Source organism: Solanum tuberosum, unplaced genomic scaffold (assembly GCF_000226075.1).
Source record: "Solanum tuberosum cultivar DM 1-3 516 R44 unplaced genomic scaffold, SolTub_3.0 scf00248, whole genome shotgun sequence".
NCBI lineage: Eukaryota > Viridiplantae > Streptophyta > Magnoliopsida > Solanales > Solanaceae > Solanum > Solanum tuberosum.
The window spans coordinates 509,315-535,035 of record NW_006239172.1 but is presented as its reverse complement, the minus strand read 5'-3'; the positions used below and the strand labels follow the sequence as shown (position 1 = coordinate 535,035).

Genomic DNA, 25,721 nt, shown 5'->3' with positions numbered 1-25,721 from the left:
AACTTATTAAAAAAGATAATTGATTTTTCCATACTTTACTAGGGATGTAAATAGAGCGTGGCAAGTCTTGACCTGTTAAGATATTGCGCCATCTCACTCTGCCCTTTTTAGCATTCTTAAGAGTCTTGTCTTGTAATGACCCAGAAGGTCATCTTTAGAAATTTTCAAAAAATTATCATTTTATCCGTTCCGAAAATTGTCCCGAGTCATTTTTTATCAGTGTGTGAAGTTGGCTTTGAATTTTGATTGAAAGGTTGTGATTTTTGGAAGTCTTGAGTTCTGAAAGGCTTAAGTTATTTAAAAGTGGTTTTCGATAACAATCGGGTTTCAAATCTCGAAATGGAATTCCATCAGCGTAGAATTTAATTTAGGAGTGTTGTTGTTTCTGATTCGGAGGTGTTTCATTATAATAATTAATAATGTGATGCAATAACATATTATTTAATAATTACATAAAAGAATAATGTAACTCATAATAATTTACAACTTTAAATATTTAAAAACTATATAACATATTGGTCGTTCTTTGTATCACATAAATTGTGAGAAACAAAGTAACATATAACACGTGCTATTATATCTATCATCTATTATATGTATAGCGGCGGGGAAAAAGAGAACTCTAGAATTTTTAACTTCGTGCTTTTGTGGGCCTGACCTATATTTTTTTGGAAAATTATGCGAAATGACAAACATCTAGAGTATACTATATAATATAGCTATAGTTTTTTTTATTTTTAATTTGTAGCTATAATTTTGTGAAATTTTGTTATTCGGTTTTTAATTATATAAATCTAGAATTTGTATAATTCAGTCCCTGATTGTATAAATTCAAAATTTGTATAATTTGATTTTTGATTCTATAAATTCAGAATTTTGTATATGTTTATCCTAGTTATTTGTATACGATTTATAAAAAAATTCATAATAAATTACTTTGTTTATATATTGACAAGTGAAATATACAAACGGAGTTTTGAAAAATTTCTAAATGTATAAATACAAAATTTGTGTATATTACTATGTTTGTATATTCGCAAGCGAAATATACAAATCACAGCCTCCATAAGCAGACAAAACTAGCTATGGAGCACAAATACCAAAACTATAGTTATAGAGCCTTATTATGTCTATTATCTTTGCTATTTTCTAAATTTTCTCTATATTTTTCCACAAACCCATCCATCACCTACCCTGCCCTATTTAAATTTTACCCCGCCCCACCTAATCCCCAAATCTTCTCATGTTCTGCTCCATTAACAGCGTGTCCTGCGCTGCCCTGCCCTGCCCTACCTACCCCAATTGTCATTTCTACGTAAATCATTTTTAAAATTTAATACTAAACATTTATTAATAGAAATAATGTTATAAAATAGTCATGTCATGTTGGATATTTTTTTTTTTGGAGACGACGGGCACTATTGATTTCTCATAACTTGAATTTTATTATATCAAAGTAAAAATTCGCTTCGGCCTTACAATCTTGATAACTTGTTGCTTGCTTCAGCAACATTCTTGACTTAGCACTCACTCTTGTTTTCTCTCTTACTTTTTTTCTTGCTTTCTTACTTTGTTTCTTGCTTAGTTACATATCAAATGAACCATCTCTATTTATAGGAGGTGATGGAAGAATCTAGACAGATATATACTACTCTCTTGTAAAATATTCTTAACTATCTTTTTTTCTAGAACTATCAATTCTAGAACAATTCTAAACTTTTCTCTCTAGAATACTCATTCTAGAGATCTTCCTTCAATTCTCTACAATTCTGGATTATTCTAGATTTCTCTTGACTTATCTTAAGTAAATAATTAAGTTGGTGATGAATTCTTAACATGTCAATTATTATTTTTCGTCATGTCTAAATGCGCTAAATAAAAATGAACAGAGGAGTATTATTTAAAAATAATCTTTTGGGACCATGAATCCACTTATCAAAAATATTGGTGATGTGACTCATATAGTAATAAAATTTCTTGAGTAACCCCCGCCCTATCATTTATTAGTACATGGCAACGATTGCCATTTCTAAATTCTAACACCTAGAGTGAACACACAAATAATATATGGCAACGATGGAGAATGATAGTGTGGTACCACTTCTAACATCAAGAGTGAACAATCACTCAAATGGTTCTTTTACTAATAATTCTTCATTCAAACCAGATTCATATGATATCGAAGTAATCCATGGAGTTAAAGATTTAGTTCGAGAGTTTTCAGCAGAATCGAAAAAACTATGGTACCTTGCTGCTCCAGCCATTTTCACTTCCATTTGCCAATACTCAATTGGTGCCATAACTCAAGTATTTGCTGGTCATGTTGGTACCATTCAACTTGCTGCTGTCTCCATTGAAAACTCTGTCATCGCTGGTTTTTCTTTTGGCATCATGGTACGTGTAGAAAGACTTTCTGATATAATAACTATTAGTTCTAAATTTACTTGAACTCGACCAATTTAGGGATTTGCTTATTGTGATTACAGTTGGGAATGGGAAGTGCATTGGAGACACTATGTGGACAAGCATTTGGAGCAAAACAACTAGACATGCTAGGAACTTATATGCAACGATCTTGGATAATCCTCACCGCAACATCACTAATTCTAATGTTGCCTTATATTTTTGCCACGTCACTTCTCAGACTCATCGGTCAAACGTCAGATATATCGAAATGGGCAGGTATAGGCGAATCTAAGACAGATTCTATTCATTCATTCAACTTAACTGACTCTATATTCTGAATTCGTCTATACAGGTACATTTGCTGTGTGGATGATTCCACAATTATTCGCGTATGCACTAAACTTTCCGATACAAATATTCTTGCAAGCTCAGAGCAAGATCATGGTGATGGCCGGCATAGCGGCAGTTGGACTTATCGGACACACTTTGTTTAGTTGGCTATTTATGTTCAAGTTAGGGTGGGGATTGGTGGGTGCCGCGGTTGTGCTGAACGGTTCGTGGTGGTTCGTAGTGGTGGCTAAGTTGGTGTACATATTCAGTGGTGCTTGTGGAGAAGCTTGGTCTGGATTTTCTATAAAGGCTTTTCAAAATCTTTGGGAATTCGTTAAATTATCTTTTGCGTCTGCTGTGATGCTCTGGTGAGTTTCTTGGTTTAAATTAATTATTGCACTATTCATTCCCAGGCGGCTCAATCACATCAGTAGCTATATGCATATAATGAAATTATCAACTACGTGCACACATAACATATCGGGATTTTATGTTTCCTTTAAACTTAGTTTTTTGTATTATTTACTTTCTCATTAATTATATTATACCTGATAAAAATAATAATATCTATTAGTTAAAACACAATATATGCAAACTGATGCTTATTCATTTTTGCATCCCAAACTAAAATACATATAAACTATTCTCTCCGTTTCAAAAAAAATGACCTCCTAATTTCCTTTTTAGTCTATTTAGAAATGAATGACCTCTTTCTTTTTTTGGTAACATTTTGCTTTCAGCTTTCCACGTTATATGTTTAAGGTCACAAGATTAAAGGATAATTTTGTACATTTGACATAACTTTAATTTAGGATCACAAGATTCAAAAGTCTTCTTTATTTTCTTAAACTTCGTGTCAAATCAAACCAGATCATTCTTTGTGAAACGGAGGAAGTACTAGAATATATATAGAATATATAGTAGATCAGATATTCAATTACTATTATTTTCTCTCCAAGTAGATATTCAATCATTTTCATCATAATTTAGATATGCTTAATTTCTTCTTTTTTTTGTAGAAATAGGTTTAATTTCGTGTCTTGTCTCATTATGAATAATGACACGTAACACAAACTTTCAAGTAGATTGATATCATAGAACTAGGCTCCCCTCCAGTACAATGAGTATCCACTCTATCCAGTTGTTCAGTGGGTCTTTAATCTACTGACATCTGTCATTTAATAATTTAAAGGTCAATAATTAGTTAATCAAATTAACCTCTTAAATCATGGTTAAATCATGGTTCCGTGAAAGTATTTTTATAATTTATTTCTTTTCCATATTGACAACATGTATATAGAAGAGAATCTTGCTAAATCACTGTTCCGTTTTCTTTATCCGACGACAAAAATTAAAATAATTTTAAATTTTACTGTGTAAATCTACAAATTAAATTAATTTCCACCCCTAAATCCAACCTCTTTCAAATTAAATGTTCCATTCTTTTCATATTATTTAGTAACTCTCCCCATATTTCTTCATATATTCAACTTCTTTTTCTTCTTTGTGTTTGAAATATAAAAAGTAAACAAATAAAAAGGTTACAGAGATTTAACATTTACTAAACATACATAAAGGTTTAACCGTATATAAACGGTGTAATTTTCTTTCCCTGTTCATAATGATAACATTCCTGTTTTTTTTAGTTAAGCAAGAAAAAAAAATATTTAGTAAATATGTTCATAATTATCATGTTCCCCTGTTCTTTTTCAAATAGCAAAAATGAAAAAACTGAACCACACTATTATTGAGCAACAAATTTGTACAGCAATTGTTGATATTAGGCAATATACATAGAAGCTTTCTCTCTTGAACAAATATCATCCCTGGTAAGAAAATCTTTTTCCCAGCGAAAGAAAAATCCTGCACCAAAATTTTCGGATCTGTGTAATTAGCAGAAATTTTTCAGCCGCATTCTCAGATTCATTTACTATGTTGAGAAATTGATAGTAAGCCAAAAAGTTTTAGTAAACTTAACCATGGTTTAAGAGGTTATTTTTATCGCATTATTTTTTACCTTAAGATCATTATGGGACAGATGTCGGTAGATGAAAGCTCCACTGGACAAACTGGATACTTCTTCTACTGGAGGGGAGCCGAGTCCGATATCATATTTCTCTAATTATTTGTCCACTTTTAAAGTGACACACTTATTAAGAAAATAATGATTGATATAGTAAGTTTATCATTTTACTCCTACTAATTATGAAGTGAATGAATTAAAAACTTCAATTTTTCAAGAAATTTTACCTTTTTAAAAGTAATTAATTGAGGATATAATAAAAAAAGAAAAATTTAATTTATCAAAATGAATAAGTAATTAGGGACAACTATAAAAAGAAAAAATGAATGAGTAAAGTACTATGCTATCAATAATGTATCTTCAATTATATGTTTCACTAGACTCAAACATTAATTCGTTAATTATTAATGTGAGAGTGAACATTGGGTGATGTGAAGAAAGACGAAACAATTTATTGACTTAAAAATAAAGTATGCACATGTTCTGTAATAGTACACTAGATCCACAATTTTAATATCGCTATTCAATGGCCAAGTAAATGACGCTGCTGCACTGATTGAAAAAAAAAAAAAAGTTGATTGTAATAAAACATTTAAATTATTTTATCATTTTACGAGTTTTACATCAGAACTATTTATTATTTTAAAACAGAAGTATTGAAAATACTCCTAAATTCGGCGTGAATTATTATTTTCATTCTCAAATTATTGGCAGCCATTAAAATACTAATTTACTTGATTAACTGAACTTAAATATATTCCGATCTCGCAACATGAGTGAAATGCATTCCTAAATATTTTCGTCAAGTTTAGGAGTACAATGTTTTCAACACTTCTCTTTGCTTTTATTAAGAGTGTCATGCTCCTACAAGAGTTTGAAGACCACTTGTTATGTCATGTGACAGATCAGAGGTGTATCTAAGTTTAGTTAATCAAATAGATGGATGTTTTTAAGACTGTCAATAATTCGAGGTCAAAATTAATAATTTACATCAAGATCATGGGTGTTTTCAATCCTTTCTCTTTTATTTTATTTTATATACCTATCTAAACTATTCCTTCATTTATATCAAAAACATACGCTTCTGTTTTTAATTGAGAATAATTTTTTTGGACCAACTCTGTATTGAGATGTGTTTTAATATAAGAAAGAGTATTAGTTTAAGTCGATAGACATAACAATAGGCAGTTTAAACATGAAGAGATCAATAACTTAAATATATCCCGATCTCGCAATATGAGTGGAATACATCCCTAAATATTTTTCGTCAAGTTTAGGGGTGTTTTCAACACTCTTCTTTGCTTTTATTAAGAATCTCATGCTCCTACAAGAGTTTGAAGACTACTTGTTATGTCGTGTGACAGATCAGAGGTGTATTTAAGTTTAGTTAGTCAAGTAGATGAGTGTTTTTAAGACTATCAATAGTTCGAAAACAAAATCAATAATTTACGTCATGAGCAGGGGTGTTTTTAATCCTTCTATTCATTTTATTTTTATATACCTATATCAAAACTATTACTTCTTTTATATCAAAAACATACCTCATTGTTGAGTTAGCTTTACGCTTTTGTTTTTAATTGAGAATAAATATGTTTTAGTATAAGGAGAGTAATTGTTTAGGTCGATAGACATAACAATAGGTAGTTAAAATGGAAACTACTTTTATTTGCAATAAGTTTTGTTTATTTCTCTTCTATTATTTTTTACTGATTAAGTTATTTCTTCAATGGAAAAAAGAGAAAAATCTTCTTGAATTTCGGCACCATTTGTGCAGAGTATTGTGCATCTCAAAACCTATTTTGGGTTTCGAAATTCTTGTGCAGAAAAAAGAATAAACAATCGTCTGATTTGACTAATTTTATTTTGGCAATGAAGATTCTAGATTAAATGTGATTTTAATAAAGATAATTCATATATGTTTCGCAAAACTATGGCTTATAGTATTATCTCTCTCATATTCACCGATTTGCCATAGGTTACAGAGGCGGAGCTAGGTGGGGGTTTATGGGTTCAGACGAACTCACTAGCTTTTTCGTAGACTCTGTATTTGTATTAAAAAATTAAATAAATATATATGTATATTAACTTGTGAACCTCTTAATAATTGATTGACAACTCAGTGATAGTAGAATAGAAATGTCTTTCACACTAGTGTTGTGGGTTCGAACCCACTATCAATCTTCTATGCTAAAATTTAGAATTCAAAAACTCTTAATTCTGACTCCGCCTCTAATGGGTCATCACAAGTCGCTTTCCATAAAATGTGCCTTACCTGGCAACTTGTATGATAAGTAATTAATGAAGATATAAATATCATGATTTAATATTGCAGCTTAGAGATATGGTACTTCATGGCACTAATTCTCGTGGCTGGATATCTCAAGAATGCTGAAGTGGCCGTCGATGCAATTTCTATCTGGTCAGTTCACTATTTTTTTTAATTAATGTGATACTGACATCATTTATTTAATTTGGCACGAATCTTTAGGCTTCTGATTATCTGATAACATCTTTTTCTATATATTTAATTTAAGTATTGATTGACCATAGTAATAAGTAGGATACCCTAACTCGATCGTATATATTTAACGAAAAGTACAACTGTTAATTTTATATATTATTTATAGGTCAAACGCATATGCAGACTCTTAAACTTGTCCCTAAATTTCATTTTGACACTCCAACTCAACCTTGTTTCATTTTAACCCTTCAACTCCAATTTTTATGTTCCATTTATGCACTTCTTTCCAAAGAATCAACAATGTGGGATGTGTGTACTTCACACTCCATGATATGGCACAAAAGCCAATTAAAAACACATACACAATTCCTCTAACTTGCCCCCAATATTCATTTTGACATGATAACTTAGCATTGTTCCATTTAAATCCTTTACCTCTATTTTATATAGTACCATTTAAATAGAAAATACTAAATTTATGATTTCTTCATTTTTTTTTATTTATGTTCTTCATTTTCACTTTTTCATTTTAAAAATCAACGTCACATCTTTTTTTTAAAAAAATAAAATAAAATAATGGATGAACATCAATTTTTTTTTAAATATTTTTTTCTAGAGTTTTTGTACATTATTGTGTGAAACAATAATCGACGAAAGTGTGTTGGTTTTCTTTTTAAAATAGTTAATTAAATTAAATAACACCACATATCTTTTTTCATATCTAGTTTATTTGGACTAACTCAAATATCAGCTTTCTAATTTTTCATTCAACTAAATACAAGTAAAAAAAATTACATGTTCATTGCTAATTAATAACACTATAAAAAATGTTGAAACTCGATAGATTTCATTAGGTTGTCATTGATTTTCTTAAGAAAGAAAATCGATGCACCTTCGTCGGTTATTTTTCACGCACAAATACAAGGAAACCCTCTAAAAGAAATTGCTACTTTTAAAAAAAAAATCAATAATCATCCGTCAATTTTAATTTTTTACAATAACTAACGGATGAACGCCGATTTTTAAAATGTAAAATTGCAGTTGTAGAGCATATATAGAAATAAAGAAATCATAAAATTAATATTTGTGTTTAAATGGTAAATAAAAAAATAGAGTTGAAGGGCTAATTTTTTATTATTTTTTTAAAAAATACTTTTTTTGGTCTTTCACTCTCTAAGAGAAAGTGTGATGCACACTCTGCCACATCACTTAGAAATGCCTAAATGAAACATAAAAATTGGAGTTGAAGAGTTAAAATGGAACAAGATTGAGTTGATGTTTCAAAATGAAATTTAGGGACAAGTTTAAGGGTTTACATATGTGTTTGGCCTTATTTATATGTGGTGTGTGCATGCTCATTATGTATTTTCAAGTAGCAATAAGGATGTGATATAGGGTAAGTAATTTATTTTTTATTAAGAGTTTCAGCTCTATTAGATATAGAGTCATTTTTATTAGGAACGTTTTTTCTTTCAAATTAACATGATGAGATTTTTTGTGTGAATCTGGATAGTGATGGCCCTAATACGGATTTCGACATCAGGTGGAAAACCAGAAGAAAATACATTCTTAAAGAAAAGAAAAAACTTTTAACAGATCATTATAACTTATAAGAGTTATAAAGATACTTTTATGCGCTATACCACTTGACCCGTTGTAATAATAAAAAAAATGAACCCATATTTTCGTATATTACCTTTTTTTTTAGTTCATTTTGTATATATTTTGAAATATTTAGGAAAAAAGCAGTAATTTCTTACTTTGTGATTATAATTTCCATTTTTTATAATTACAAATTGATTGAGAGTGATATTCATGTTTATCATCATAAATTTAAATTTTGATGGGTGAATTAAAGTGAAAAACTAAAAACTCTGTTGTTGGGTTATAAAAGCTTGAAAACTCACAAATATATTTTATAATTTATTGAAATTTTTGATAAATTAATGATTGAGGTTCGTAAAGGATGTCATTTGAAGTTATGGTTAAAAGTTAAAAGTAATTTGGTGATTTTCGTGGGTTGAAGTTTGTAGGAGAGGAAATTTAATTTTTGTATAATTTCATATAATAGAATAGAAGTATCCACATACACCTCTTATACACAATTTATACACGATTAATACATCGTTAAACAGTAACTATATAATATTGTATAAACTTATATATATATATACCGAATGTATAAACATTGTTGAAAAAATTATTATACGAGTGTGAACTAAAATTATGACTTAAGTGCAATATATTACGTTAGGCTATATATTATTGAAAAATCACTTGGGCAATAACGTCACCTATAGTTATTTTTAGGTGACTTAATACATACAAATTGTTTACGTTATCAGTGTATAAAAGTTAAGTATTATCTTTCATTTTTTAACAATGATATCATCATTTGATTGTAGTATGAATATCCAAGGCTGGACATTCATGGTTGCACTTGGATTTAATGCTGCAATAAGGTAATCTTATATAAGAGAAAGCATGCAAGTCGTCAATCCTTGAACTATGTAATATACTTTATTTGTTGGGTTATGGACTAGCGTTTCACTAGAGGTTTCTTATCTACACAACTTTGTGTGATTATGTTTATGTACAGCGTAAGGGTGTCAAATGAACTAGGAGCAGGACATCCAAGAAGCGCGAAATTCTCAGTAATGGTAGCCTCCATCACTTCTCTTTTATTTGGGATGTTCCTGGCAATGGTGCTTCTTGTTTGTCGGAGTTGGTACCCTCTATTGTTTTCAAACAATGAACAAGTCCAACATGTTGTGTATGAGCTCTCTCCTATCTTAGCTGCCACCATTGTTGTTAGCAGTCTTCAACCTACTCTTTCAGGGGTGGCTATTGGTGCAGGATGGCAAGCTTATGTTGCATATGTGAACATAGTTTGTTACTATTTGTTTGGTATTCCAATAGGTCTCATACTTGGCTTCCTCTTTGACACTGGTGTTAAGGTACAATTTTCTCTGTCTTCACTTGATTATTTTGCAAGACATTATATTATTTAATACATGTTTTTTCATGATTTTGTAGGGAATTTGGTATGGGATGCTTGCAGGTACGACTGTTCAAACTGGTGTGTTGATCATGATGATACTTCGAACTAATTGGAACAAGGAGGTAAGACTTACATCAAGAATCAAATTCTTGAATGTAGGTTAGTTATCACTTCTAATTGTAACTTGATTGCAATACAGGCTTCCCTTGCCGGAGACAGGATAAAACTATGGGGAGGAGACTCAAAGGTCAACGAAAATGGTGAAAACCTAACTAACTGACTGCAGACGAGATCGATATCATACTGTTTGTTTAGTTTGGATGCCACAAAAGCTGTGTGTGTGTGAGAGAGAGAGAGCAATTTTAATACGTAGTTTGCATTTGTATATCAAGCTTATCCGGGACATGTGTTGGTTGAGATATGAATAAGATGAGTAAATTCCTCTCTTCAACGCTGTCTGCACAAGGATGACATACACAAATCGAGAATGTTCTCTACATATTTACAGTATCTCTGCCAAAAAGAATCAACTAGTTTCTTGCCTGAATTGACACAATGGATACTTGCTTTCACTCTCAGACGTTGTCCAAGAAATGAGTGTAAACAAATGCAAAATGCAGAGAATAGCAGAATTGATATTTGCTAATTATATTAAACAAGGGTAGAAATATACAACAGGAACTTAGAATGGTAATACACATTAGCCTATACTTACCAATAAAGAATAGAAAGCTAAACGACAAACATCTTTACATGTATGTATATGCTTCATTTTTGTAAAAAGAGTGCAGCTCCAACCAAGGCTATCCATATTGTTAAAATTGCCCAGAATGATTGGCTTTTCTCCAAACCAACTGGGGGCTTCCAGACCAGAAAGTCTCCCACCCAGTCCCTGCTCGATGGAAGCTGATTTGTTGTAGACCGACTTTGTCTTTCATCTTGGTCCTTCTTTTTGTCAGTCCATGATCCAGCATAACTACACAAAATAAAAAAAGGAAGGGAAATTAGTGCTGATCTTCAACAATGCTTGGAATCACTCAGCCTCAGGAAGCATGAGTACCTTAAAAAGCTAATAACCTGTTCAAAATGCAAACCTTTTCTATCAGAAAGATCTATGTGAAGCTGAGAGGCAAGGTTGTGAGGATGACAGGGAGTCAGGGAGAAGACTAGTGTGTCTGACCCAAGGTACCCCAAAATGGATCTTTATGCTGAGGCTGGCTGCCCATTGAAGTCTCTACACTAGAGACAGACTAGCTCACTGGAGTGTTGTTGATAACCTGTATTGTCCCTTGTGTAGCTGCAAATGGAAGTATCTCTCACCTTTTCTTTGAATGTGAGTATATCTGCTAATTTATGGAGTAATATTCTTCAATAGCAGGGGATACAGAGGCAAATGCTGCTTTGGCAGGAAAAGGTGCAGTGGACAGCAGTAAATTGCAAGGGAAAGAGTTCAGCTGCTGAAGTGTATAGAATGGCAATGGCTCGTTCATTATACTATGTTTGGCAAGAGTGGAATATGAGAATCTTCCAGGGAAAGCAGAGGACTGTGGGAGCAATAGTCAGGATGATTATCCAAGAAGTTGTCTTTAGGGGAACCTTGACGGCTAAACTAGCAAAGAAGATGGAAAGCTTGAACTTCTATTCTAGTAGAATCTACTATATGGACTATAAGATAGTTTAGCATTATTCTCGTAGCTCCTTTCTTGTCCTCTGATTCCTGATTCTACCTGTTGTTTTTGTGCATCAATTATCGCAGTATTTTGCTGTTGTTAAATGTTATGTAAGGCTTTCCCTATTATTTGCTATGCCTTCTTTACTTTTGGAAAAAAATAAATCAAACTACTTTGATATGCATTGCTTGAGTCGAGGGTCTTTCGGATATAGTCTCTCCACCTCCACAAGGTAGGAAGAAGGTCTATGTACACTCAACCCCCACCTGTCAGATGTTACCAGGTATGCTGTTGTTGAACTATGTTGCTCAAACTCTTCAAAACTTTTGACAGGTACAAGTCAGATCCTCCAAAACTAGTGCATTTTTGGAGGATCCGACATGGGGGCGGCAGTATTTTTGAAGAGTCCGAGCAACATAGGTTGTTGATGTACTATAGATAGAGGAGTGCATGGACCAGTGGAAGAGTAGCTTACAACTGATGCTGGAGCCATTTTGCTCAGCTTCAATTAGTTTCAAGTGCTTTTTGACTTTGTGTTGCAATATTCCAATTGGTAAATATAATTTATTTTACTTACCCCAAAAGCAAAAGATAATTTCAATTGTTCAACTTTCCTGCTACATCTATGCTTTAACCAATAGATATCATGGAGGCATATATTACAAAATTTTCCAATAATCCATGGATGCTAAAAGTAGCACAAAAATAACAGTGGTGTAATAGTCAATTTCGCTGGACTGTTTCACCACATACCTGTACTACCTCCAACCATTACATACAGGTATCAGATAACTTCGCCCAATGCTTATCAAGGCTTCAGCAGATCAGAAGAAATTACCTAGATGTTTTCGTTTCTGCTGGAAGTTGAACCATGGTTTTCAAAGTTCACACCCACTTCATTTACCACTAAAGTCACATTCTTGGGTAAAGAACTTTAATTAAATTACTGTTACAATTATATTGATGCCAGCTAGTAACTTTATGATCAATTCATTATCGTATTAAAACGACGAACCACTAATGTAACATATTGATTGCCCCACGCACTTGCATATCATGCCCACTGCATAGAAGCAAGTAATTGGTACTGTTTTATTTAGCTAACATACGCAATATAATATTAGATGAATGGGACTTACCTATCATAGCTAGAACCAATAAGTGGTATAGTAACCATTTCTTCTTGAGATATCTTCAACTTAGGTGCTTGCAATATATAACGAAGCTCTGCAGCTTGACGTCGGATGCTGACACTGGGATGTTTCCTTTCTAGTTGCTTATACAAATCAATGCAGTCTGAATGGCGGTTATTAGCTTCATAAGCCATAGCAAGCCATATTTGTATCTGAAAGTTCAATTTGCAAATGCAATTAGTCTTAGAAAAAAAAATTAGCACATTTTGTATGTGGCTACTCAGGAAGTAGCTTGCCACTAACCTCTCCACCAAACAAGGTTGGTCTAGGAATGATGGTAAGAGCACCTTCAAGGAACTCTATTGCACGTCCATACATGCCCTTCCCATAAGCCTTCTGGCCCAAATCGAACATTAATTGAGCAGTTTTTCTGCGTTCCGATTGCTCCTTTGCCACCTAAATTTCAAACCAGAGTTAAAACGATGATTTTGAGACTAAAGGATCTGAAATTTTTCATCAGACCAATTTTTAGCCAAGTAATTTGGAAAATATTTTCACCCTTACTAACTCATCACAATAAAGTTTCACCGCATAAAGCAAGTCTTTTGGTAGAGCGTATTAGCAAAAATAATGCATGCATTAAACCTGTGTATTAGGGGTACCTTGTTTGGTACACTTTTTCATGCTATTTATAACTAATGCTTGCATTAGTTTTACACTCTATTGTGTATAAATGTGTATATTACTAATATCATGGATTTCTAGGTATTAGTAATGTAGGGTTATAGTGCATGCACTAGAATGGTTAAAGACCTCATTGCCCCTTAAAATCTTTTTTACATCTTTTCAACCATAATTGTGAAGGGTATCTTTGTAATAAATATTTTATGCAATGTATGCTATTATTAATACACCAAACCAAACAATGCATAAGAAATCATCTATGTATAATTAATGCAAGCATAACTAAAACAAGCATTACTAATGCACTCTATTTAGCATTATTTTTATGCACTCTACCAAACGACCCCTAAAGTATTTTATGAAGCATGCAAAAGAAATATATGCAATAACAGTTTTGAGGATATTTGCAGCATATTTCTACTGTCACTACAGCTCTTCGAGGGTGTCTTGCTTGCAAATACTCATATTATTCAAATAAGAAAACCATTTCCAACTAGTGGAAAATAGGTTTTAGCCATTGATGCACTACAAAATGAAATTACCCACGATAGTTTCCTTTCATTTGCTCACCAACTAGCGGCTACCACAATTCAAAATGAAATTACTATTCCATCCATTCCAGAATAAGCGTCACTTTAGCACAAATATTTTTTCCAATACATCTCACCTTAGGAATTCAAGATAAAAAATAGTATGTTTTTCCAACTACACCCTTGTAGTAAAGAACTACTCATTAATAGTCCTCAATTATCAAGAAATATCTAATAAATAGGGTTGACTTAGTAAACTATACCTTCTTTTATTATATTATATTTCTTAATGGGTGTGAAATGAGCTACAGTGAAACTAATTTTGGGACGAAAGGAGTACTTAACAGTCACCAAATCCAAAATTCAACCTGAGTACAGTTTCAAAAGTGATGCTATAACAGCAGTTAGTTAAACATAGATGAAAGTGTACACCAGAAAAGGCCATGTTGATCCTATCATAGCTAGGTGCATCAGCTATTTATCTCCAAGAGCTAACACGTAAACCAAGTAATTATACTGCGAAGATATAAAGCATAATATGGATGCAAGTTTCAAGTTCCTTTGGTTCATCTTCTCGTCTGCCTAAATCTAGATGGGCGAGAAGTAACAGGTACGAAAGCTATGATTGGTGGTGTGCACAAACTAGCCCGAACTCTATAATTATAAATAAATAAGGCATGGATTGTTATAACATCAATAATAATACAGGCAATGATAAAGGCATCACCTTTTCGAGCTCCCTTCGAACTCTTTCACGTTTCTCCTTCTCAGTTTCTTCACTGATTTCACCTTCTTCACCATACTCCTCATCAACACGATTCTGCAATTCCTCAGCTTTTTTCTCCAATTCCTTCATTTCCTCTAGCTCCTTAACTCTCCTCTTCATTTCTTTCTCCCAATCGAACTCTTCTCCTCCTCCACCACCTTCTCCTTCATCTTCAACACCATTTCCATTCTCATCATCACTTGAATTCTCATAATCAACCGCACCCACTTTCGAATTCGCTTTACCCCGAAAACCCACTTTCGGATTGACTCTTTCTCTTTCATTTTCAAACCCACTAGAAGCATACATGCTCTGATTCTGACATGGGTCTTTCTTCACAAAAAAGTTCAACAGAACATCCCTCGTTTTCCGATCTGGTAAGACTACGGCACGTGGAGTGGTCAAGTGAGTTCCGTCAAGCAATAGTGCTATGTTTCCGACTACTACCGCCATCTCCGATGAGTACTCAAATGAGTGAAAGAGGAAAACAGAGTTGGAATTTCAAACTGGGAAGAGTAGATATTTTAGCATATCAGTGATGAAATGACGAAAAAGACCATCCGTTTGCGGTTTTGTGATGCTAAGTTAGTTGTAAATAGTGAGAAATTGTCTGGGTATTAATGGGTGCAAGAAAATGGAGACGTGGCCCATCACTATAACAAGAGCCGTGTGGCAGTGAATGCAATTGGGTCTAAGAATTGTTTTGTCACGGCGTCAGCCTTTTCTGCTTTCACGGATGACCCACCATTCTCCGCCGTCGATGTGGCGGAGAAAACACCATCGACGGCAGAGAATGAAACACGATGAACCCTCAAAGACTAATCCAGAAGTTTAGTTTCTAGCTTCGGAATAAACATGTTAGTATATACTATTACCAATTCATGTTAAGACTAATCAAGATTTTTAAATTTTATTAAATTCAGTCACGAATTTATTGATATTTATTTTTTTCCTCCCACTTCACATCCATTACACACACTCTCTCTATCACATCACTTCATTTTCTGACCCTTTTAAAAAAAATTGAAGTGATTTTATTACTATAGGAATTTGGTGACAGTTAAGTTGGTGATTTCTCTGATGAAGGTGGGTAAGTGCAGTAGTGGTGATGGCAGTAATTTATTGATTTATTTGTTTTGCTTGTTAAGTGAAATGAATGGTTCCATATGTAAAGAGAAATAATAATTTTGAATTGACTCACAAGAAAACGAGGTACCACAAAATTGACCTAGGATTTTCTTCTGGTGGCTCCTTCATAGGCAGCAGCTGCGCAGCTCTCATGGCTGCTACGGCCGTTAGACGGCCTCCTTTCGAAGTTGTCCAGCCTGCCCCACCACCACATACGCCATCATTTTCAATTTAAATACTCTAAATCCTAAACAAACTGCCCTAATTAACTAAAAAACAATCATAAAATCAATTGAAATAATTCATGGAGAATCTATTATCACGTTTTCAATGGAGGAAAGGCAAGACTTTATGATCGAAGAGGGATTGCATCAAGTATTGGTATTTAAATTATCCCATAGTGCTCCAGATTTGAAGGTATTAAGGTCAAATTTACCGAAACAACCTGGTACCAAGGGCAATTGTTTAATTGGCTTACTTGCTCCAAGACAAATTTTGTTGAGGTTTGATCAATATGAAGATTATGTACTAGCTTTATCTCGCTCAGTTAATTATCTTTTCTACAATGGAAAGGAGCACCAATGTAGGGTTTCCATGATCCATTGGATATAATCCTAAGGAGGAAACGACACTAGATGTAGCTTGGATTTCTTTACTGAACTTATCTCCAGATTTATTTGCAAAGAAGTCTCTGCTATCTATAGCATCGGCAGTTGGGAAACCAATAGCTATAAATGAAGCTACTTAAGTCAAGTCCTAGCACGGCTAGGGTCAAGGTTATACTTGATCTAATGGAAGAGCTTCCAAATCGTATAAGGTTGCAATTTGTAGATGGAAAATTTGGTAAGTTGATTGAGGTTTTTCAGGAGATTGTATATGATAATCTACCTTTGTATTGCAATTATTGTAAGCAAGGTCATGATGAAAATAGTTGTCATTTGATCTCGAAAAGAAATCAAAATAACAAACAAATTGATGATATCATTGAAGTTGCTTTAAAAGGTACTATCGATAGTGAAAAGTATCAAGGTGATGCGAGAGAAATACTAAATGAAAAAAGAAAGATTGTAGATGTCGATCAAAGTAAAGCTACTTTTTTAGATCAACAATTGGTTGCTGCCATTTCTGAGCAAAATCATGCGGACTTAATGGATGTTGATACAAGTAATATTGGTGTTCAAAAACTACTAAAAACAAATGTGATTGCAATAACCAACAGACTGCTACTAATGAAGTGCAATCAAAAAAAGTTGGGCTGAATTTGATGTCTAATGCAACTAAAAACGCAGGGGGACACCAAGAGTTGGGGTTGATGCGCCGCGAGTTGGTTTAGGGCAAAAATTAATGGATTCGAGACAAAAACTAATGGATACATCTGATGTTGAAGATACTGAAAATTCTGGGCAACATGTTTTGCAAGTTGAAAACGAGAATACAACTAAAAACTGGACACTGGTTGCACATAAAAATTCAACTATAGTAGTCGGACCCTTTCCCCGACTAGTCAAAACAATTCTCCATGTAGTGAAAAGGGTGTGACTGGAGGAGGAAAGATATTAGTAATGCCTCAAGAGACCTATTATGTTCGAACATCGCAGCAAAAAGTCGGTCATGATTATTAAACACCTTCACTGGAATCACAACTACAAAATGAAAAAGGGAGTCAGCAGAAGCAGGAAAGGGGTGTAATTAATATTTGTCTTACCTTTGTGAGCTAACAGAATTTCCCCTACTCCATGGATGTTGAAAATCCCAGAACCGAAGCACGAGCAAAGAAAGAGAGATGGGAGCTAGGAACATGAATGCGGCGGAGTTCAACTACGAAGGAATAGGAAAGGATAACTTCTTCTTTTTTGGGGGAAATGTGTACTTTGTCTTAGACGTAGTGGCTTTATTTCCTAATTTGGGATATCAGATTAGTGATGTATTTTGGGCTTCTAAACCCCTCATATTTTATTTGAAGTGATATAAAAGGACCACTGGTCCAAAAAAAAAAAATTAAAAAAAAGACTACTGAAAAGTAAGTAAGGTTAACAGAGAATGACAACGATTTGATCTAAGAAAAACATGTCTCATCACCTGCTTTGAATAGCAAATTAAGTCCAGAAGCTCTCATATTTGTGCCTAAATGTGTGATTGCAAAGAAGAATGTGTCAAGGGCCTTAGTGTCAAAATACAATTGATTTGGGCGAGGATTCTCTTGATGAAGATAAGGAAGACAATATGTTGGACATATGCTTTGATAGAGTGGCTACGGAAGGGCATATATCACCTAGGCAACAAATAAGTAGAAGCAACAAAAGCAAAAAGAAGACACATGGAAGGCAACATAGTTGGGACAGTAAAATGACTGAGGAGTTCGTTCCAAGGCACCTACCGACGCGACAGGCATAGCAGAACCATTTGACAGTATCAATAGGTTCAACAAGATCCAATAAATCCATAAAGAAGGAATGAATTATCAAGTGTTGTTGGATAGGTTTAAAGAAGAAGACAAGAGAAAAATACTTCAAGTTACTTTTGATGGGCAATCAATCGTTTTTATTTCATGCTTTTGTAATAGAAAATTTGAGGCTGATAACTCAATTTTCTTATTGATTGGCATATTTTTACATTAGTTAAGCATCCTCATTTGTAAATTATCATGGAGTGTACTACAAACTCTGTGAGCTCTTATTTTCTTTATCCTTGTTAGATAGCAGAAGTTAGGTACTTCATTAGGATTAACAAGGTAAGTCCTAACCCCCCCTGCTTGTACTTATCCCTATTTATATTTATTATATTTAATAAAAGGTCGCTAGACATTGTCTAGTGGTAAAATTACTTTTTTTTTAAAAATAAATAGTTCCATATGTATATATAGCTGAGTGATTGGTACTGGCTCTTTGCTTTTAAGAGAAATTTGCATATTAAATCATTATCGTTTTTTGGTTGTTAGAGTTATTATGAAGTACCATACACAATCATTGTTGAAGTCAGGGGTGAATCAACATTAAGTGAAGGGTGGGGTGTAAGTTAGTATTGAGGTTAGGTTCACTTTCATAGAGGAAATTAATATTAAGCAGTTCGAGGATGAAGACTTGAATAAGCTCAGAAAATAAGGTGGTGTCCGGGAAGACTCAAGATGTCATTCTTGATGTTGGTGGGGTGCTCAGTTTTAGAGGGAGGATTTGTATCCCTCGAATTTGTGGTTTGATACAAAATGTATTGATAAAGAGGTGTTTGGATTGACTTAAAATTTAAGTCAATTTTTGACTTCTTAAAGTGTTTGGCAAATATAAAATAACTTAAAATAAGTTAGCAAGTGTTTGGCAAGGTCAAAAATGACTTAAAATAGGTTTAAAATGACTTTAAATAAGTCAAAAAACCAAAAGTAGGTCTCCCCCTACTTTTTATTTTTTGACTTAAAAAGTCATTTAAGTTTGACTTTTCTTTTTGACTTAAAAGCTTCTTTTTTTTAAAAATAAATAAATTCTATTAGTATCTTTCATATGAATATGAAGTTAGTTATTATTGTGTATTGTTTAAAATCATTCTAATGAATCATATATTAAACTCTATATTCGTTTTTATCTTTACTTAAGGGTTTTAGAGTTTGACGTGAGGGTTAGAATCGTAAAATGACTTTCCGTACTTAGAATGAGGGATTTAGGGGTTAAATGTCGAGGTACGACTCCCCAAGGACCAACCAAGGGGTCCTGAGGAGGACCCCAAAACAGCCCCTAAAAGCTGCACAAAAAGGGCCACCTACGGATGGGATTCACTCCCCGTAGGTGGACCCACGCCCCGTGGGAAGGGATTTTGGGTCAAGGCCCCTTTTTTAGAGTTGCAGGCCACTACCCACGAAGGACCAGTACGGTCCGTAGACCCACCCACGATCCGTGGGTCGGGTCTCGTGGGTGAGGCAGTTTTGAGGCTTAGTCGTTCTAAGTTAGGGACTTAGGGGTTAATTCATTATTAGTTAGGGGTCAAGTGGTGTCGTTTTATTAGTAATTAGACCACCTATATAAACCTAATAGACCCCTAAATACATTGATCCTAGACATTATTTTCAACTCATCAAAAGAACCTAAATTCCCTCCAAGAAATTCTCTCTCTAGAAAGTGAAGAAGAAAAAGAAGAGAAGAAAGCTAGGTCAAATTCCTCCATTGTTGCAAGCTTTTTTGAGGGCTTTGAATCAAGGTATGATAGCTTATTCATCTATGGATTCTTCCATCCATAGAGCCCCCTAGATTTTCCCCAATTGTGAAGACAAACCCCCAATTCTAGCTAAGGTTTCTTTCTATATTATGGGTAGTGTTGAGTATGATTCCAACTGAGTGGATAGTACTTGTTTATGATTTTTTTAGTATTGATTCATGATATTATGATGATATTACATGTTTTCTATGGTTAACCCTAGTCTAATTGATGAAATTGATATCTTGTGGGTCTATGCCATGAAAGGTGAAATTGAAGACTTAGTGATGATCTTCTAGAATTGATGTTATGAGTAGTAATTGATCAAGAATAGAAGCATGTAAACATGAATTGAATTAGATTAAAGTATAGATGATGGATCATGACTAGTAATGCATGAGATTGAATCTTTATAATGAGATATGACTAGAATTGATTAAAGATAAAGCTTGTGACTAGAATGTCTTGTGATCTAGATTTGGTTGATGATTGAAAGAGGTAAAACTTTGAGAGTAAGACTTGTAGTCATAAATGTTGACTTCTAGGGTTATGAAGGTAAAGTTAATATGATCTATATTATGAATGTATGCATGTTCTTGTAGAATTTATGTAAATATTATGTGTACACTTTGAGAGTGAAGTGTCAATGATTAGGTTGTTGTTGTGGGCTGATTGAAAGGTTATTCTCATGAACTCATAATGAACTTAACATGAAAGGTGTTCTCACATAGTAATGGTTCTAGGGTTGAAAGACTTTTCTCACCTAATGGAACATAAGGCTAAAGAGCCTTCATACATAGGTCATGGATGGTGATAGTTGCTGACGCATGGTATAAAGAGGTATTTTAATAAATTAACTTGGATTGATTGTCAAGGACATCCTTCCATGAAACTTGAGTCAAAGTAGAAACTTAATAATTATCTTATGAGATTTAGGCCTAACACCGAATGGATATTGAAATGAGATAGAGGTTCCCACCTAGTTGAGTTTGGGCTTCCAAAATGGAAATTCTCACCTAGTAGAGTCCGGATTTCCCAAAGTATGTCTCATGAGATGGAAGCCTTCACCTAGTGGAATTTTGGGTTTCTAGTAATAATCTTCGTATCCCATAACTACGTGCCATATAGGAAAGTTAGCTAGTGGATCCAACTAAGCTAACAAACCGGTTCTACCTTAGACAAGTGGACCAACCCTTGACGGTGTGGGTAACATCGAGAGGGATCATGTGATAGCTCATATGTTCTCATGTCGGTTAAGGCTATATCCCAACTACAACAAGATTAGTAATGAACTAAGATTATGCTTAAAGAAGCATCTCCTAGAGTTCAAACCTAATGGACTAAGATTATGCTTGAGGAAACATCTCCTAGAGTTCAAAATAATGATGAACTAAGATATACTTAATGTAGTATCTCATAGGGTTTAACTTAATGAGGAACTAAGATATGTTTAATGAAGTTCCTCCTAGTGTTCCAATGCTTTCAAAGAGGGACTAGTCCCTAATGAAAAAGCATGAGTATGATGACCTAAATAAGTACTTAGTATGGATGGGATTATGGGGTCTCATCTATGCATTGCACAAGTATGACTTAAGGTTACCTAAGAAGTGTTGCTCTTATATGATGTATGTTTTGATGGATTGTTGCAATAGTTGCCTTCCATGATATGATTGACTAAAGGTGAGAGATTCTCTTGGTTATGAGAAGTAAGTTAAGGATAAGATCCTAAGATGGTAAGTATGTATGATGGCCTAAGGTGGTACTTAGTGGGAGTAGGATTATGTGGTCTTACTCATACATTGCACAAGTATTACTTAAAGCTACTTATGAAAGTCCAAGACTTGACTATGTATATGGACTATGTTTGGGATGACCAAAAGGGATACTTAGATTGGATGGGATTATGGGGTATTATCCATGCCTTGCACAAGTATGCTTTGAGGTTACTTGAGAAGTAGTTCTCTTATGATATGAAGGACTAATGGTTGACTAATGTTTATATGATGCCTATGTTGGAGACTTTGCTTATGATTATGATATTGTCTCTTATGCTTATAGTTTATGTTTCATGAAGTAATTCTTATGATTATGGTATGGCTTATATTAACTAACCCTTATGTTATGTTCTTATAATGTTATGCTAGCTATCATATTTAGTACTTTTGTATTAACACATACTCTTGCCTACATTCTCATCAAATGTAGGGTTCAATGATTTGAGTTATGTTCTTGAGGATAGGTTTCTAAGGAGCAAGGAGTTGAATATTTGGTGAGTCTTCATAGCTTCGAGGACAAAGCCACTATTTCCTTTATGTCTATTATTTTCAAGTCATGAGACTATTGTATGGGTTGTGACCCAAAAGTATTCAAAGTTGTATTAGATGGTTTGAGACATAGTGTAGTAAGACTTTCGCTTGCTTTTATGAAAGACTTCGATTGTATGGATAAAGTTATAAATTTTTCGTACTTTTCTATTATCTTATGTCATGATATGCTAAGGGCATGTATGAGACCCCTTCAGGGTCAAGTACACCATTACTTCTAGGGTGTACCCTTGGGTCGTGACAACCTTGTGTTGGAGTATTGTTCTTGAGTAATTTAGGGTGAATTTAGTTGTAGTTATGTTTGGTGTAAGAATCCATAAGAGTTTGAGGGGAATCGTTCGATTCTAGAGGAGTTAGATGTGATTTCGAAGCAAGAAGAGTCGTCAAAAATCTGGGTACATGGTGGGGCGCGGCGCCACTCAGTGCTCCTCAAATCATTTTCTATAGTTTGGGGTCTGGGGCGTCGCACCACTCAGTGTGCCCCAACCCATTTTCAGTAGTTCAGTGGCTGGCGCCCCACGCCACTCAGTGCGCCAGGGTCGCCATGTCCCTACTCTTCTGTTCTTCTTTCCGTGTGAGTTCCCTCGAATCGTACCTATATTTTCTACTTGATGTCCACACTCTAAACTACATCTAAGCATCGAGAAATCATTCATAACATGAATCATAACCTTGAATTCATAATTCAAATTCAAGGTAGAGTTAAGAGTTAAGTCTTGAGAGTTCTTCCGAGCCATTTTGAGAAGTCTTTTACAGTCATTTTTAAACTTGTTTTAAGACTTGAGTACTTGAGTTTGAGGATGAGGAAAGTTAAGTTTCATTTTTCAAAATGAATATATGGGAACTAAGTATTCTCAAGAGTAAATGTTTTTACATTTAAGATGAGAGGAAACACCGATTTCCAAAAGAGTTCATGAGTAGTTTTGAGTACAATCTCTTTTAAGAGAAATCTTTTGAGTAATAATCTCAAAGTTGAGGATGAGGCAATTTTTTTTAAAAAACATTTGAGCGAAGTTATATTTTGGGAGTATTATTGAGCACCGATATGATGGAGAGTTCAAACAACTCACAGGCCCCATAAACTATGTAGTCAATGTGGGTAGAAAGGGCTATACTTTATAGATGATTCCTTATTGCTTTTTAAGCATAGCTTAGTGGATCCACTTAGTGAGTAGTCCTATACCCCGGTAAGGTATAGGATAGTTCTGGCAACGTGGGCAAGACGATGTATCATCACGTAGCACATAGTGATGGTTGTCCATTAGAGAATCTCCCAAACATAGTTATTTTGTATTTTTACATACAAATTGAGTTATTATTGTATTTGAATACATTGAGTTGTTATCTACTGTTTAAATGCTTTATATAAACTGCATCTTTATTGTTGTTCTTATACTGCATTGAGTTGAATATCCATGAATTGAGTAGAGTCGAAGTAAGTAAGTTTCCATCCTTCCAAAGTTCAAGCTTTGATGTTATGTTCAGTTTTCCCTTTGAATGATCGTACATTCAATGTACTGATGCCATTTGGTCTGCATCGTTTAATGATGCAGATACAGGAAATCGAGGTCATCAACATGTGATTCGTTGATACCAGTTGTAGTTCCAGAGCTGTTTGGTGAGCCTCTCTGCTTTCGGAGGATCCCTCATTTATGTTATCATTTCAGTTTTGTTTTTAGGATGTCGTGAGTCTTATCCCGACGTCCATTTCAGTTAGTAGAAGCTTCATAGATAGATAGACAGTAGTTCATGTTTTTTTCATTTTCAAATGTTGATGTTCTAGACTTGAGTTTCCCTTGGGGCCAGTCGAATGTTTCCTTAAACTATTCTGAGTTTTATTTGAGACATTGAGTAAAGTTTGCTTTTGAGGCTCTTTTATTATTGAGTAAGTCTTCCGCTAAGGGTTAAGCCAGGCCAAGGGTTCGCTTGGGCAACAATGGTTCTCGAGTGCCAGTCGTGTCCAGAGTATAGGCTCGGGGTGTGACAAACTTGGTATCAGAGTACAGAGTTCAAGAGTCCTAGGGTGTCTATGAAGTCTTGTCTGTAGATTCTTAGTTATCGGTGTGAAGCGCGCCACATCTCTGCGACATTTAGGAACTATCTCACTTCTCTCATACTCTTTTCGTGCGATAGAGTTTAACTCTATAAAGTTTCTTTCTAATTCGTGCTTGTGCGTATATTTCAGATCATGCCTTCACGGAGAGTTGTTCGAGGTCATCCCGTGATGTTTGCGTAATCAAGACACAACTTCTGATGCAAGTGTCTACGATCGTACAATAGTTTAGTAACCCAACCAAGGGTTGGGATCGTTCCCAAGAGAGTGGTTTTGAGAATTAATAGAAAATAAAATTTAGTTCTAACTAGTCGTAGCTAAAGACATTAACGATTTAAAAACATTGTAAATTAAAGAGGGACACAAGAGTGTCAATTAACAATGGGGGGGTTTTGTCATTAGTAAGTAAAAACAACAAAATAAACAAGGATTTCTACGTAATGAGAGGGGATCCTTGGGATGTGACGGGAATACGGGTTAAGCTAGATTATTGGGTACATGCTTTCGATAGAAGATTCATAGAATAATTGTGACTAGGCTAGACTTTAAGGGGGATAAGCTCTCTCTCGAGCAACTTACCCCGTTTCAAATGCGTTCCTCTCGGACACCCATTTTGCCGCATGAAGACCAGCCTACGCCTTAACCCACTCACTCTCTCAAGTTGAGTGTGTGGATATGGGACTAAGGTTCACTCTCTCGAGCTGAACCTCAAGTCGATCCACCCACACTGGCCATCAATCTAGTGGTCTTAGTTTTACGACCTCACTCTCGAGCAAGCCGAAAACACATAAATAAACTGGTATTTGCAACTACAAATTCATTAAAATCATCCACAACTACTAAACGAAATCACAATTAAACTACGATTAAACTATCATCAAGCAAGACCCAACAATTATCTTAACCCATATTCGCTAAATCACACCCCAAGAATTGGAGTTTTTAGCCACACATGTATAAGAGATAAAAATTTATACCAAATTGAGCTCGCTTTCAACTGGGTATGAAGATTTAAGTCTTGATACAGGCCAAA

General features: G+C 34.2%; 2 protein-coding genes across 4 annotated transcripts; one reads left to right on the top strand and one right to left on the bottom strand.

The window, feature by feature from the left end:
- Positions 1-1,997: 1,997 nt before the first annotated feature.
- On the top strand, positions 1,998-10,722 carry LOC107057654 (protein DETOXIFICATION 29-like). The gene is made up of 8 exons (XM_006357544.2): positions 1,998-2,394; positions 2,487-2,682; positions 2,759-3,104; positions 7,092-7,178; positions 9,626-9,682; positions 9,820-10,177; positions 10,257-10,343; positions 10,421-10,722. The coding sequence occupies exons 1-8, from the start codon at positions 2,068-2,070 to the stop codon at positions 10,499-10,501; spliced, it is 1,539 nt and encodes a 512-aa protein (XP_006357606.1). The 5' UTR covers positions 1,998-2,067; the 3' UTR covers positions 10,502-10,722.
- Positions 10,723-10,845: 123 nt separating this feature from the next.
- Positions 10,846-15,801, bottom strand: LOC102582673 (uncharacterized). 3 transcript variants are annotated; one of them, XR_001474752.1, is made up of 5 exons: positions 14,966-15,801; positions 13,328-13,480; positions 13,031-13,236; positions 11,282-12,954; positions 11,108-11,197 (listed from the first exon to the last, which is right to left on the bottom strand). XR_001474752.1 is itself a non-coding variant. In XM_006357542.2 (4 exons), exons 1-4 carry the CDS (start codon positions 15,455-15,457, stop codon positions 10,990-10,992), a joined length of 1,059 nt encoding a protein of 352 aa, XP_006357604.1. In that variant the 5' UTR covers positions 15,458-15,799; the 3' UTR covers positions 10,846-10,989. The 3 variants fall into 3 exon arrangements, 1 of the variants encoding a protein (XP_006357604.1); XR_001474753.1 differs by having other exon boundaries at positions 11,116-11,197; positions 11,316-12,954; XM_006357542.2 differs by lacking the exon at positions 11,282-12,954 and having other exon boundaries at positions 10,846-11,197; positions 14,966-15,799.
- Positions 15,802-25,721: the final 9,920 nt, after the last annotated feature.